At 45.0% G+C, this 15,443-nt stretch overlaps 1 protein-coding gene across 1 annotated transcript; it reads right to left on the reverse strand.

Annotated features, from left to right (window-relative positions):
- Window positions 1-1,976: 1,976 nt before the first annotated feature.
- Window positions 1,977-14,991, reverse strand: LOC103174871 (leucine-rich repeat-containing protein 10B). Its single transcript, XM_007887461.2, has 2 exons — window positions 14,866-14,991; window positions 1,977-2,937 (listed from the first exon to the last, which is right to left on the reverse strand). Exons 1-2 carry the CDS (start codon window positions 14,913-14,915, stop codon window positions 2,025-2,027), a joined length of 963 nt encoding a protein of 320 aa, XP_007885652.2. The 5' UTR covers window positions 14,916-14,991; the 3' UTR covers window positions 1,977-2,024.
- Between the last annotated feature and the right edge of the window lie 452 nt (window positions 14,992-15,443).

Genomic DNA, 15,443 nt, shown 5'->3' on the forward strand with positions numbered 1-15,443 from the left:
GCTGTTGTTGGTTTAAGTTCCGCCATTACAGGTGACCCAGGCAGATGTAAAGCGAAAACGTTGGCATCCGCAAACAGCCATTTACTGTCCCCTTTCCCCACCCCCCCCACCCTCAGTTCATCCTGGCTTGTTCCCCTCCTTGTCCACAATTAACCCCCAAATTCAAATGAAATGACTTCTCTTCTCATTGTTGTTTTACAGGATGTTGCTGGCTCGGTTTTTTAAAAATAATAATTATCCTTGCACTTGATATAGTCAAGATGCCTCAAAGTGCTTCACGGAACATATTGCAAAGTGGAGTGACTGTGTGTTTTGTGGACGAAACACGGCAGCCAATTGCGCACAGCAAAGTCCAACAAACAACCGTGGAACAAGTGACTAATTTTTTATTTGGGGGATTGCTGTTGGCCTGGACACTTGGAGAAACTCCATTCTCCTTGTGAACAAGTTGTGGGACCTCGGTTTAATGTCTCATCTGAAGGAGAGCAACTTGGCAATGCTACACATCCCCAGCATTGCATTGGAGTGTCATCTTAGATTACGTGATTCCAAGTCCCAATGTAGGGCTTGAACCCACAACAAAAATGAGAGCGCTACTGTTGAGCCAGGTTGGCATAGCTGGGTTCGGTCAGCAGGATGTCTGACACGTGCTGAAACCCATCGCCATGTTTAAGGGTATCCAAACAGACTGAGAATTCCATGCATCCCACCTACACATGGAAATTCCTGCGTACTGGAATGGAATGTGCACTCTCTCCCCAGAGGGATGATCCTGCTTACGGGGATCCTAATTTCCGAGGGAACTGGGTGCAGGTTGGCAAGAGCCAAGGCTTGGGGACCCCAGAGTTCGCGTTGGGGTAACTGCTGGAGTTTAACCAACTAAACCCACATAACTTGTCACTGAACAACAACAATTTGCATTTATATATTGAAAGCACTGTCTGACAAGGGTAATTAACGGGGTTACCCGTAAGGGTGGTTGAGGCCAGGACACTTTTATATATTTAAAAGCTCAATGCTTTAATGGTAGGGTGGGTGTTCTGGAAGGATGAGATCAGATGGGCCAAAGGGCCTTCTTCATCCAAACCAATCTCGTGATAACATTTGCTTTCATTCTGAATCATTTTTATTCAGTAAAGTGCTATGAGAGGGTTATTTTAGGTGGGAACAACAACAACAAAATTACGTTTGTATAGCGCCTTTCACGTCAGGAGGATGTCCCAAAGCGCTGTATAAAGGCAAGTCACTATTATTAGTATTTTACACTGCGGCAGACCAGATTGACAGCCTGTAATTTATTTTTTGCCAAGTATTACAAATTAATTAGTAAGTGCACCTTATTCATAAATGTCCAACCCTCGCTCTCTCCCCTCCCCCAAAACGTTTATTGTGGGACGGAAACAGAGTACCCCAAGCTCTTGTTTTACTGCAGTGAATGTAATACTGCTCTGTCATCGACTGGCAACTGTCTGCATCAAGTATCACCAAGACACTGCTTTGATTCTCGGATGCCGGGTCACAAACATTCACAGATTGACTTACTGACGCAGATACAGAAGGTCCTCAATTGCTTGTGGCGTATCTATCCTGTGTTAACCCAAACAGCTGATAAATGGCTTGTCACCGCTCCACAAAGCAGCTCATAGACCTCACTTCCTTGCATGACTGCCTCCTGAAGCCCAACATGGATTGGGTTGTGTGAAGAAAGGCTTTTTGCCTTCTCCCAAGTTTGGGGTGGAGGAAGGGGGGTGGGTGTTAGGGCCTGGGATTTTTCTTTTCCCCTCTTCTCCTCCCCCCACCCCACCCTCCACCCCCAAGCTCCTGTTCCTGACCCTCCCAGAAGATCAGTGACATCCCCCCCACCACCCTACCCCCACATTCCGAGATAACGTCAGGTCATCTGCCTGCCTTGCGTCCCGCGGTACAGAACATGGGTAAATCACCCTCCCGATTGGGACTCCAGCAAAGCTGTCACAGGGCATTCCCACACGTGATAATCCATAGGTGGTGGTTGGTGCCCAAAATCACGTTTCTTCTTGAGAACAGTCCAAGGATGAGTAGGTCCTCTTTGGCTCCAACGCGGTGGAGCCATTTTTGAGGATTCCATGCAGAGGCTCTTGGTTGTCCTGGTTCTCTTGGTTGTCCAGGATCTGCTGAGCTTTGGCAGCCAGGAGTTCCTCTGCCCCATCTCCCACCAGCGTCACCCCGTCTGCCACCTTCGGGGGGCGCTTAGCAGGGTTGTGGTCGTAGCAAAAGAGCTTGAGCCTCTCCAGATGTTCCATGTTGGGGAACTGAGTGATCTTGTTCTTATCCACATCGAGGATCTCCAGAAACTCCATCTTCAACAGCACCCGAGGGAAGTCCTCAAACCTATTGCCGTACAACCAAAACCCTCGAAGGGTTAGGAGTCTGACCAGGTCCTCTGGTAGGGACTTCAGCCTGTTGTCTCCCATCTGGAGAGATTTCAGACTGGGCATGTCAAGTAACTGTTTGGGGAATTTTCTGAAATAGTTGCTCTCTATCCATAGACACCTGAGGTTCTCTAAGTTCCTGAATTCTGAAGGAATGGTCATTAATCTATTGCTGCCAAGGTAGAGTCTGGTGAGGTTGTGCAAAGTGCATACGACTTTAGGCACATCTTCAAACTTGTTATAGTCCAGGGCTAGGATCTTGAGGTTCACCAGCTGCTCAAACTCACCGGGGAGTTCCCTCAGTCGGTTGTTGCTGATGTACAACTTCTCCACGTAGGTGAAGGAGCAGATGGGAGACGGAAACCTCTTTATCTTCTTGTAGCTGACGTCCAGCATCCTGTCTGCGCTCACTTCCTCCATGTCGGTGTCGATGCAGCTCAGTCCCTCTTCGGAGCCAAAGGGTAAGGCAGAAGCAACCTTCTGGAAAGCGTTCCCCATTTTCATTCTTGGAGGCAGCCCCTCCTCCCTACACAGGGGTCAAAAAACCACAGTCAAAAGGAATATGGCAATGGGGGAAAAAATCTGCTTAAGAAAAAGAACTTGCATTTTTATCACTGCGTTATGACAAAAAACCTCACACCTTAACCTAATAATGACTCGGTTATTATTGCCTCAGGTGTAATGACTGTTTCATTTGTGGCCAATTTTTTNGGGGGTAACGGGCTGGCGGGTGTCTGACCCATGCGAAAACCCACCACCATCCTTAAGAACATCCAAACCAACCTGGGAATTCCATACATCGCACCTACACATAGAAATTCCAGAGATAGATTGTTGGAATGGATTGCACACGGAATATATTGTAAAGTGGACTGACTGTGTATTTTGTGGGCGAAATGCAGCAGCCAATTCCGCGCAGCAACGTCCCACAAACAGCCATGGATTGAGCGTCCTAATTTTTTTNGAGGGATTATTACACCCGAAAAGCAATGCGCCAATTGACTAACATCTGGGTTCCTAGTTACTGCCAGATAAACAGAGGTATGTTGAGTAAGGTTTCGCTCTGCCTGGGAATCGAACTCGAGTCCACTTGCTTGTGAGGCGAGCATGCTAACCACTATGCTACAGGACTCCAAATAGAATAGATTTGGAGTATTAGGAGGGGTGGAGGCTCATGTGGAGTATGAACACTGGTGAGTTTCCTTACTCCACACGTCTCCTTTTACTGTAAATTATCAGTAAGTGGTAACTCAGTTGTTAGTCGATTAGCAGATCACTTTTCTGGGGGCAATAAACCCTTTAAAAAAAACTGGTAATCATTTGGTCATTCAATCTATGACTGTTTTTGGGACACTGTTGTATGCAATTGACTGCCTTGTTTCACCGGGTTACCTAGCAAAATATACAGTTGATAGACTTTACAGTATATACTATGAAGCGCTTTAGATGTCTCGAAGACGTGATAAGGCGCTATATCAAATGCAAGGATTATTATAAAAGTGGAACACATTTTTGGGGGCCTTGCAGAGGAGGCTTTATTCTCTGCCAGACCTGTGTCGTGCCTGACCTGGAAATTATGAATCACACCATCACATCAATGGGCTATTAGATAGAGTTCCTTTATCTAACACAGACATCCCTCACTTTGATGGATTTCATGAGTCTCCTTCCTCAACACCTCGGACATGAGATATTTGTAACATTTCTGAAATCATTCGACTTACAGTCTGTCAGCTAACTGTCCCATTATAATACTCCTGAAATAATAATCATCCTTGCATTTGATATAGCAACTTATCATGTCATTGAGACGTCTCAAAGTGCTTCACAAAGCGCTTAAAGTGGATTTTGTGTGTGGTCAAATTCGGCAGCCAATTTCATACAGCAATGTCCAACAAACAGTCGTGGCTTGAATGATCACATTTTTTTGTGCTATAGCCCCTTTCATATTAGGAGGACATTTAAAGCTCTTCAAAGAATACACTGTGAAGTGGATTGAACATGGCAGCCTATTTAAGCAATGCCCAACAAACAGCCACAAAGTGAATGAACAATTTTTTATTCAGGGAATTGTTGGCCAAGACACTGGGAGAAAGACTCCCTTCTCTTTTCGAATAATGCCATGGGATCTTTGACATCCACTTGAACGGGCAGACGGGACCGTGAAAATCAGACACAGAAATGTCACATCTATCTCCGACATGGGGTTTAGGCTAGAAGTAACACTGGACTCTTTACAAAGTGAGAGAGATCTCTGGGTACCAGTGGTGGGATGTGGCATTGAATTGGTGACTGGCTGTAAAGAAGGAAGCAGAGGATAATGATTAGAGAATGTAGGTGGAGATAGGGAGGTGATCAATCTCCTTGATAGATACCATTTAAGAGTAAATAGACAATTAACTGGGAACCAATGAAAGACCAGGAAGTATAAAAAGAGATTCTGGGAGACCAGCTGGTGGGGGTTTATGGTTGGGATATTGGATACACTAGTTGTGTGGATTGAGAATCATTACACTCCTGTTCCTCATCTATAATGAATGACCTGGATTCACAGACCCAGTGTAAGATTACCACATTTGCAGATGTCACCAAATTGGGGGAAGGGGGAGAACTGGGGAATCAGAGGAGGCAGCAAAGGTCTCAATAAAGAGAGCTTGATAGGCTGCACATGGGGTGATAATTGGACTGCAAATGAAATTCAACATGGATGAAGGTTACATAGAGGAAGTAAGAAGAGGAAACACACAAGTGCTCCATTGGATGGGCTACAACTTACCAAGGGGGAAGCTGAACGATATCTAGGGGTGCTGGGGGTGTGAATGTTTGTGTGGGTGAGTGAGTGAACATTAGTCTTGAACATGAACCAAGAGCTCTGGGATGCTACCCTGTGTGAGGGGTAATATATAAATGCATGTTGTTGTTGTATGTGAATGTGTGTGAGTTAATGTGTCACCATGTATATGTGAGGGAGTGTGTATGTGTGTGTGGAGGACAGTGAGAGTGTGTGTATGAAGGGAAAGTGGGTGCAAGTGAAGGGATATGTGTGTTTGTTTCTATGTGTGTTTGTAAGGGAGAGTTAGGGCTATCACCTGGCTGTTTTTTAACCAGTCTGGTTGGTTTGTGTACTGCCTTGCTAGTTGCTGGTGAAAATGGTTTAATGGGCTGTGTATTTTACAGTGATCATACCAGAATGGATGTGTCTGTGTTTTGAGAGAGAGAAAGTGCAGCTGGGAGGGAGCAGGTGAGGTAGGGAGAGAATGCACAGGTGAGCGGGAGGCTTTGTGACGGCGACAGAGACGGTAATCAAAGGCAGATAACAACAACAAATTGGGTTTGTAGGAGGTTGACTGAAGATGTGGCTGAAGAGGAGGGTCTTGAAGTATGCAAGGGATGGGGCAAGGCGATAGGACTGTGGGATGGAGTTCCAAAGGGGGGAGGGGTGGCGCGGAGTGGCTGAAGGCCTGACTGCTGATGATGGGGTGGGCTGGGTGGGAGACATGGAGCAGACTGGGGTCCGATGGGTGGGGGAGGGAACGGATAAATCTACATGAAGTTAGCAGGTCACAGAACTAGAGAGGAGCAAGGCTCTGGAGGGCTTTGAAAGCAAGGATGAGAGTTTTGAACTCTATCCTCTGTAGGATGTGGAGCCAGTGGTGCCGGGCGACAACAAATTATATTTTGGTACCACCTGTCATGTCGGGAGTGTATAACAAGGTGCTGAAATTAAGATTTGAAATTAAAATAATTTCAGTGTAAAATCTCTCAGAACTGTGAAAAGATCCTCTCAGTCTAACCCGGAAAGGTAAAAGAGGAGAAGGAAAATGTATGTTATGACTAGACTCGATTAGCATATTAATAACTTTTTTTAAAAAAAACAGTGTGGACATTCTGTTTTTGTGGAGTACATCAGATGTCTTTTTTTGATGAGTGCGATATATTGTATGCTTGCTGCTGCCTTCCATTTATTAAAAAAAATTGGCTGTTATATAATTAGAACTGGAAAAAACAAACTCAGTATTATTTTTCAAACTTATTTACTTGCTTCTATTAGCAATATGACAAGTTGTACTTTATGTTAGTGCGCGTGTGAGTGGCTGTTTTTTTTTTGTCTCGGTGGTGGGCAACCTTGGGGAGTGTCTGTGCGTATGTGTGTGTCTGTCTGTATGTATTTCAGCGCATTGGGATGTCCTCTCAACTTGAAAGGTGCTATGCAAATGTAATTTTCTTGTTGTATGTGTGCTCTGAGAAGCTTCCCTGCGTGAAGTGCACTATATAAATGCAAATTGTTGCTGTAGTATGTACCTCTAAATGCATGTATTTGTGCGCGGGTGAGAGAGAGCGCGGGTGAGAGAGAGCGCGGGTGAGAGAGAGCGCGGGTGAGAGAGAGCGCGGGTGAGAGAGAGCGCGGGTGAGAGAGAGCGCGGGTGAGAGAGAGCGCGGGTGAGAGAGAGCGTTTTTTGGTCAGCTGGGTGTCTGACACATGAGGAAACCCATTACCATGCTTAAGAGTATACAAACCAGACCTGAGTACCACATAAGTAGATCACCTACATGTGGAAATGTCTGTGGCTTATTGGTAGATGTTTATAAGTGGAGCTTTTGAAGACAGCAATCACCTCTAGAGTGATGATGGTGAGCCTCAGAGCTGAGCGTAATAATAATAATAATAATCTCAAAGCTCTGATATAGGTTAATCTGTTACTAAAGTTCTGATATAGAGAAAGGGTCTCACTCTAATGTTGTTAGCATTGAATGCAAACATATATAAAATAATAATGTGGTGCCACCAATATACTGGGTTGGGCTCATAATAATAATAATTCTTGTATTTGATGTAGCACCTAATCATGTTGAAACCTCACAAAGTGTTTCACAGGTAATTCCGGTCAACTGTAGTGACTGTGCATTTGTAGGCGAACGTGGCAGTCAATGCAAAATTCCCGTTGTGTGTCTTCTTGGGATCTTAACTCAACTGATGTAGCAATACGGCCCAGCATCCTGTTTGCCTTGTTTATTTCCTCACACTGTTTTGGTACGGTGAGTAATGAATCACCCAACACTCCTCGATCTCTTCCCCCTTCCTCACAGCCATGGCTACTTGTGTTTCCTATTCTTACTTCCTATATGCAATATCAGAACATGTGGACAAGACTATATACTGCTGAATGTTACACAAGGCATCCACCATCCTTCACATTAAACTGAGGTTCCATCTGCCTGTTCAGGTGGATGTTAAAGATCTCATGCCATCATGAGTTTCTCCCAGTATTCTGGCCAACAACGCCCCAAATAAAATTGGTCACTCACTCAATGGCTGTCTGTGAGACATTGCTGTGTGCAATTGGCTGCCACATTTCATTCATTTACAGTGTATCCTGTGAAGCACTTTGTGACATCTCAACGATGGTGATAACATGTTATATCAAATGTAACAATTATCATTATACCTTGCAGTTATCTCTGATAAACTACCTTTGCCAGTTATCAGCCCATGTTCATACCCTATCGAGCTCTCTTTGTAGGACCTTTGCTATCTCCTCCGATTCTATAGTTCCTACAATTTAATGGACCATGCTGCATTTACCTACAAATACATGGTCACTCCACTTTATGGTAAATTTTGTGAAGTGCTTTGACTTGTCCTCCTGATATGAAAGGCGCTATACCAAATCAAGGATTATTATTATTCCTCTCAGCTGCCAAGGGGCAAATAGACAAACCAGGTCCACTCCCCACTGAGTTAGCAGATTTCCAGTGGAACGGCAGTAAAGACTCGACAGAGCAACAGCCTGGACTTGCACAATGCTTTTCACATGTAATAAAAATCTTTATAGCATCTAATCACATCACTGAGATGTTTCAAAGCGCTATACAGAATAAATTGGATTGACTGTGAATTTTGTGGGGGAAACACAGCAGCCAATTGTGCACAGCAGTGTTCCACAAACAGATGTGGAGTCAGTGACTGATTTTATGTTATTTTATCACTCTACAATTGACTTTATCGCCCTGAGTCAAACATGCAAAAAACAGTACTCCTGATCACAATTCCACCATCCCTCCATCCATTCCTTGCCAGTCTGATTGAGTGACTTTTTTTTAAGGGATTATTACCCCAGAAAGCGATCCGTCAATTGACTAACAACTGGGTTCCTACTTACTGCTAGGTAAACAGAGGTGTATGGAGTAAAAAAAACTTGCCTAAGGTTTTGCCCTGCCCAGGAATCGAACCAGGTCCTCTCGCTTGCAAGGCGGGCATGCTAACCACTGTGCTACGAGAATCCACATTCCTGGATGAGTGTCCTGAGTGCTTCTCAGAGGCGAATGGGAGAGCACAGAGGAGAGGAAGGATATTTTAAGGGCAGGTTTTTGAGAGGAATTTGAAGACAGGGAGAGTTGGAGTAAGTTGATGGAATTTAAGTGGGTCCCAGAGATTGAGGAGGTGGGGGAGGAGGTTGGAGCTGAAAGATTGGTCATTGATGGTAGGGGAAAAGCTATTGAGAGGAGACCAAAGGGCAGACGGGAATGAGCAGAAGTTTACACGGTCAGAGAGGTTTTTAAACACTTGCTCTAAGCATCGCAACAACAATAACAACTTGTATTTGTGTAGCGCCCTGTCACAGGGCAGTTTCCCAGAGCCCTAGGCTAGAAAGGGAGAAAAACTGACCAGAATGTCTTACTTTCTTTCGTTGACCCATTAATCCTGCGGGAAAGTACATGCGAGCATAGACTTGAAGGTTGACGTTTCTCATTGTCTTAGCCACAGGACCATTGCCCTAACGTCTAAACTCACGCAGGGCTTTGGAAAATTCTTGCATTCCATCCATAGAAGACAGCTTTCTGCAGATCTTAAAAAGAATTGTGGGTAACTGCTTTCCAAATTAAGAAACTTCAAAATTCTAAACAATCTTCAATATTAAGTCACTGGCACTAATATTAATAATTAATCCTTGCATTTGATATAGTGCCTTATCATGTCTTTGACAAGTCTCAAAACACTTCACAGAATATACTGTAAAGTGAATTTACTATATTTTGCGATCAAAACACAGCACGCAAGAGTCCCACAAACAGTTGGAGATTGAGTGACCAAGTTATTGCTATAATTTATTTTTAATTGATTATTACTCCCGGAAAGTGATCCACCAATCGACTAACAACCGGATTCCTACTTACTGCTAGGTAAACAGAGTCTTGTGGAGTTCAGGAAACTTGTATAAGGTTTCACCCTGCACCAGGAATCGAACCTGGTTCATCTCGTTTGCAAAGCAAGTGCTCTAACCATACAGGACTCCACATCCTTTGGATGAGATGTTAAACCAAGGTTCCGTCTGCCTGTTCAGGCAGGCATAAAAGATCCCCAGACACTGTTTGAAAAGAGAGGACAATTTCTCCCAGTGTCCTGGCCAACAATCCCCCAAGTAAAATTGATCATTCACCTCCTGACTGTTTCTGGGACATTGCTGACTGCAAATTAGCTGCTGCGTCCATCTACAAAATACACAATCACTACCCTTTACAATAAGAACAACAACTTGCATTTATATAGCTCCCTTCATGCGTGGTAGCATTGGGGAGTGCTTGAGCTTATGTATGAGGATTATTATTAATTGATTTTACAGTAACTGCATGAGATGCTTTGATATAATAGAGCAGTATATCGAACACAAGATATTGGATTATTACTGAGGCTAAAACCTGTTAGAATTTCGGGCTTCTTGTGAACAGATTCAAGATTTGGTGCTGCCCCTGTAGACACTCACTTCTTAGGTGAGGCACCTCTAAGAACCAAACCCCAACATACCTTCAGAGAAAGAGATCAAGTAGAAAGAGATCTGTAGCACATGATCTGAACACATCTTGAGAGATCATTGAGAATATGTGGCTCTTGGTATTAAGATGGTGCTGTTATAATTTAATGTTTCGAACAGAGGGCTCTCTGCACAGGAATTTCCATGTGTAGATGGGATACGTGGAACTCTCAGTCTGGTTTGGATACTCTTGAGAATGGTGATGGGTTTCTAATTGTTTCAGACACCTGGTTAACCCAACAAAATCCCTGCTGCTCAATAAATAATTCTTGTATTTTAGACAGCGCCTACAGCTTCGAAACCTTTCTTCACAAAGAATTGCTGCTAAGTGTGGTGACTGATTACTTGTAGGCAAACGCGGCAGCCAATTTTTTCCAAAGCAAAGGCCCACAAACAGCCATGAAGTGAATGACCAACTTATCTGTACACTTCCAGGTATTTTGACATTGTGGACCTAAAATTCCACCTCGTCTTAGCCGGTAGAAACACCTTAGCTTTGATTTTAATATGACGTTCAGCTGTGGAAAATTCTTCCATTCAATTTGAGAGCTGCTTTCTTTAGAAAGAAGTGTATTCCGTCAGTGTTGAAGGCATTTCCACGATTCCCCAAATCTTACATTTAATAAATTTCATAAATGGTTTTGCCAGCTAGCTGTAACGAGGTGTAATTTTGAGGTTTAACGGGTGCTGTATGAAATGTAAGGATTATTTTTTTCTCTCCCTCTCTGTGATCTTTATACGAGTATCTTTTTTTATCAGTTGTGAATTGGGAATTTGCTCAGCTGGCCAGATATCGGATTTCGCATTGTCAAACAATCTGTCTTTGTCTCACAGAAGACTGCCCCTCTCCCTGGCTGGAGGGCACCTGTGAACCCAGAGACTGAAATTCCCCCTAGTCTTAGCCTTTGAGACCATTTTGCCTTTAAATGTAAGATGGTGCCGAACTGTAAACAAAACTCTTAAATGCAGCCTTAATCTGGAAGCCGTTTTTCTGGCATTCTTAAAAGGAAAGCGGATTTTTGCACAATTCTGCGTAATCGTAAATTGCAGGACAATATGGTCGTAAAGACATTGTGGTCTCACAGGGCATCATAGAATCATAGATTGACAGAATTATACGGCACAGAAGGAGGCCCATTCGGTCCATTGTGTCGGTGCTGCCTCTTTGAAAAGACCTATCCAAATCAATCCCATTCCCCCGCTCTCTCCCCATAGCCCTGCAAACTTGTCCTCTAGCATTATCTAGCATGTGTCAGTGTGTGTCAGCCTGGCGCAACAGTAGCACTCTCGCCTCTGAGACAGAAAGTTGTGGGTTCAAATCTCACGGCTGGATTTGAATTTGCATAATCCAAGCTGACACTCTAATGCAGTGATGGGGGGTGGAGGTTGCATTGTTGGAGGTGCCGTCTTTTGGATGAGACGTTAAACTGAGGTCTCATCTGCCTGTTCTGGTGGATGTTAACGGTCCCATGGCACTGCTCGAAAGGAGAAGTAGTTTCACCCGGTGCCCTGGCAAACAATCTCCCAAATAAAATTGGTCACTAACTCCAAGACTATTTGGGGGACATTTCTGTGCACAAATGGCTGCCAGGTTTAGCCCACAAAATACAGTCAATCCGCTCAACAGTGCTATGAAGTGCTTTGACACATCTCAACAACGTGATAAGGCACTATATCAAATGCAAGGATTATTATTATTAGGGCCTCGAAGGGCAATATGGACCCTGCGGTTTTACATTGGGGGATTTTTTGGCTCAGGTTTCCAAAGGTGAAAGACAGTCATTTTGATACACTGAACCTCCCAAAGACCCAGCACAGAGAGAGAGAGAGAGAACATGAGAAAGAGAGAAGAGAAAGAGAGAGCGTGAACTACTACTTTCAGGCATTTGAATAATAATCCTCACATTTGATATGGAACATTATCACAATTTGTCAAAATGTCTCAAAGGACATGACAGAATTTTTACTGACCTGTAGTAACTATTTTGTAGGTGAACTGCTAAAGCAGTTGGTCAAGGTTATGAAGGGCAAACACCAGAAAGTATTTATTTGTACAGAAGCTAATCAATGTCTTGGAATGGGTTACCAGGAAAGGTGGCTGAGGTCAGGATATTGAACTTGTTTAAGAAACAGCTTGATGCTGTGATGACAGACTCTGGCCTGCTCCACATAACCCCACCCTGCCCGCCCCACCATTGGCAGAGGGGCCTACAAACTTTCTGCCCCCATCCTTTGGAGCTCCATCCCACAGTCCCTTCACCTAGCCCTGTCCTTGCCTCCTTCAAGGCCCATCTCAAGACACTCATCTTCATCCACGCCTTCAGTCATCCTCTTACCCCTATCCTCCCTGCCCTCCACCACTCCTGATCCGAAGCCCCAGCTCGGGTGCAAATCCTTGACTATCAATAGCTTTGGGAAGTCTTCCCGATGTGAAAGATTCTATCTACAAATGTAATTCGTTGTTGTTGGGAGGAACGGGAGGTGGGTTATCTGAAATCATGAGATCAAATGGGCTTTACATTCGTATTTTTCAACCGAATCGTTAGCTCCTCTGCGTGGGATATCGTTAAAATATTGAGTAAAAAGATCTAAACCTAAAGAGGCACAAAGTAAGATCTCCTGAATCAATCTGAAGTCAATGTTCCTGTCTTATTTACTGGGTTCCACCCATATTCTTGTTCCTGTCAGAGGAATGGTTAGGTTGAGAGGGAAGAGAGGGAATTGGATAAGTATTTGAAGAGAAATGTGATTTGTTTTGGTCAGCTGGGTGTCTGCCACGTGCAGAAACCCATCACCATACTTAAGAGTATCCAAACTAAACTGAGAATTCCATGCATCCCACCTACACATGGAAATTCCGGAGATGTTTTTTGGAATGGAATGCGCACACTCTCCCTGGAGGGATGTATCCTGCTTATCTAATTCTGGAGAGTATTAGGCGCAGGTTGAGAAGAGTCAAGGATGAGAATTGTGATATAACAAAGTGTTGAGGGGGAAATGAGCAGTGATTTGGGATGAGAGCAGTTAACTCCAGGGGAGGAGTTGGCACCACAAACAGGATTGATGGGATGAATGGCCTCCTCCTTTTACTGTACTTTCCGTCATTCTTATGTATGAGAAAGATGGAAATAGCCCATTGCGGAGATGGGAGGAAGCTGGGAAAGTGGTAGAATGAATGGATGGGAAGAAGAGAAAGAGAAGGGTCAATGTCTGTCAGCTAGGAATAAGTTACAAGTAGCAACAACAGAGATACAAACGGCCAAATGTCCCCTCCCCACTGAGCACAAAATTTCAATGTTTAAGTTGTCAGCCACACATTCACACACACACACACTTGTGATGTGGAACTATCACAGAATCACAGAACATTACACAGAAATGTTAGCCCCTGAATTCTGCATTGGTGTTTTTTCACTACGTAAACCTCCCAACCTCTGCCCTCTCTCTCCTCCACCCCCCCCCCCCCCCCCGCCCCCCACCACCCCCCCCTGCACCCTTTAATATTCCTGTTTCTAAAGAGTCTAATGACTGTGATCACCCGCAGAACCACATTCCCGGAGACCTTTTGAAATCAATAAAAGGTGGCAGCCTGGATCAGTGGTAGCACTCTTACTTCTGAGTTAGAAGGTCGTGAGTTTAAGCCCCACGTCGAGATTTGGAATCCTAGTCTAAACTGACACACCAATACAGTGCTGGGGGTGTGCTGCTGTTGTTGGAGGTGCCGCCTTTCGGATAGGAAGTTAAACTCAGGTGGACGTTAAAGGTCCCACGGCACTATTCGAAAAGAGAAGGTAGTTTCTCTCTTCTGGTGTCCTGCCCATCAATCCCCCAAACAAAATTGGTCATTCATTTCATTGCTGTTTGTGGGACGCTGCTGTGTGAAAATTGGCCGCCGCATTTCGCCGGTAAAACACACAGTCACTGCACTTTTTTAGCATATCCCGTGAATCACTTTGGGATGTCGACCCGACATGAAAGCCACTGGACCGAATGCCCCATGAAGGGGTTAACGCAGAAGCCATCTTAAAGATCTCGGAGGACAGCTGGGTCAGACAGATCTTCAGAACGCATCAGTGATGAGAAGGTGCCTAGTCTCTGATAAAGTAGTCTGGTGAAATGGTTAGCACTGTTTACGTGCATCTCGCATTTCTTCCATTGGCAAAAGCCTCAGTTAGCTGTCAGTCTAGCGCGCCCGCTCCTTCTCTCTCTCACACACACACACGTAGGCACCTTCCAAGGGGTTTGATCTGAAACCACCACTTGACATCCAATGTCTTGGGGGAAGACGAGCAGTAACAGAGAGAATCACAGGCTAACACTGAATGGAAGTGATGGAGAGTGGGGAAAGGGGAGGGAGGGAGGGAGGGAGGGAGGAGGAGAGGTTAAGAAGGAAGGGGAAAAAAAATCCCCTTTAGTACATCAATTGCTGGCAATATAGTCAGCCATTAGTCTTAAAGTAATACACACAGTAAGTTCACGATCTGAAGATGTTGACGCTTTCAATGTGCAGTTTAGTAGCAGCAGCATTGGAGGATTTGTGATCAGCTCTTCCCTTCTGTCTCTCCTTCTCTCTCTCTCTCTCTCTCTCTCTCTCTCTATCTCTCTATCTCTCTCTTATCCCCTCTTTCCCCCCACTTTCTTACCTTGGGTGTAAGGTGCTGCACACAGGCTGGCCATAGCCAGGCAGGGACATCCATGCTGGGCAGGAGGTGTCATGGTTAAGCACACAGTTCCAGCTTCTCTCTCCCTCTCTTTTTTTTTTTGTTGCCCCCCCCCCCCCCCCCACTCCCTCCCTCTCCCCCTCTCCCCCTCCTCCCCAACCCCACCACCAGAATAACAGCAGCTGGACCGAGTCACGTCACTTACTGCTCCTCAACACAGCACACAGGCTCGTCCCCGCCTCCTCCTCCTCCTCCCTGCGCGTCCTCGCCATCACCATGGAGACCCCTAAAGAGAGAGAGAGAGAGAGAGATGCAGACAGACAGACAGACAGACAGAGACAGAGAGAGACAGACAGACAGACACAGACAGACAGAGAGCATCCAACAGCAGCTCCGGCCATGCACTTGCCATCAGCGCATCCCCTGCGTTAAAACCTCCCGTCACTGCGCTAGTGATGGGGGTCCACTTCTCTCTCCCTCTTTCTCTCTCTCTCTCTCTCTCTCTCTTCCACCACCACCACTACCACCACACACACATCCTCTCCTTCTTTCTCTCTCCT

This window comes from Callorhinchus milii, unplaced genomic scaffold, assembly GCF_018977255.1.
Source record: "Callorhinchus milii isolate IMCB2004 unplaced genomic scaffold, IMCB_Cmil_1.0 Scaffold17, whole genome shotgun sequence".
Taxonomy (NCBI): Eukaryota; Metazoa; Chordata; class Chondrichthyes; order Chimaeriformes; family Callorhinchidae; genus Callorhinchus; species Callorhinchus milii.

Excerpts from the sequence above, each read along its gene's own strand:
- LOC103174871 (XM_007887461.2), bottom strand. The coding sequence starts at position 14,915 with ATGTCCCTGCCTGGCTATGGCCAGCCTGTGTGCAGCACCTTACACCCA. Across the intron at positions 2,938-14,865 it reads TGCAGCACCTTACACCCAAG|GGAGGAGGGGCTGCCTCCAA; the intron begins GTAAGAAAGTGG and ends ACCCCTGTGTAG.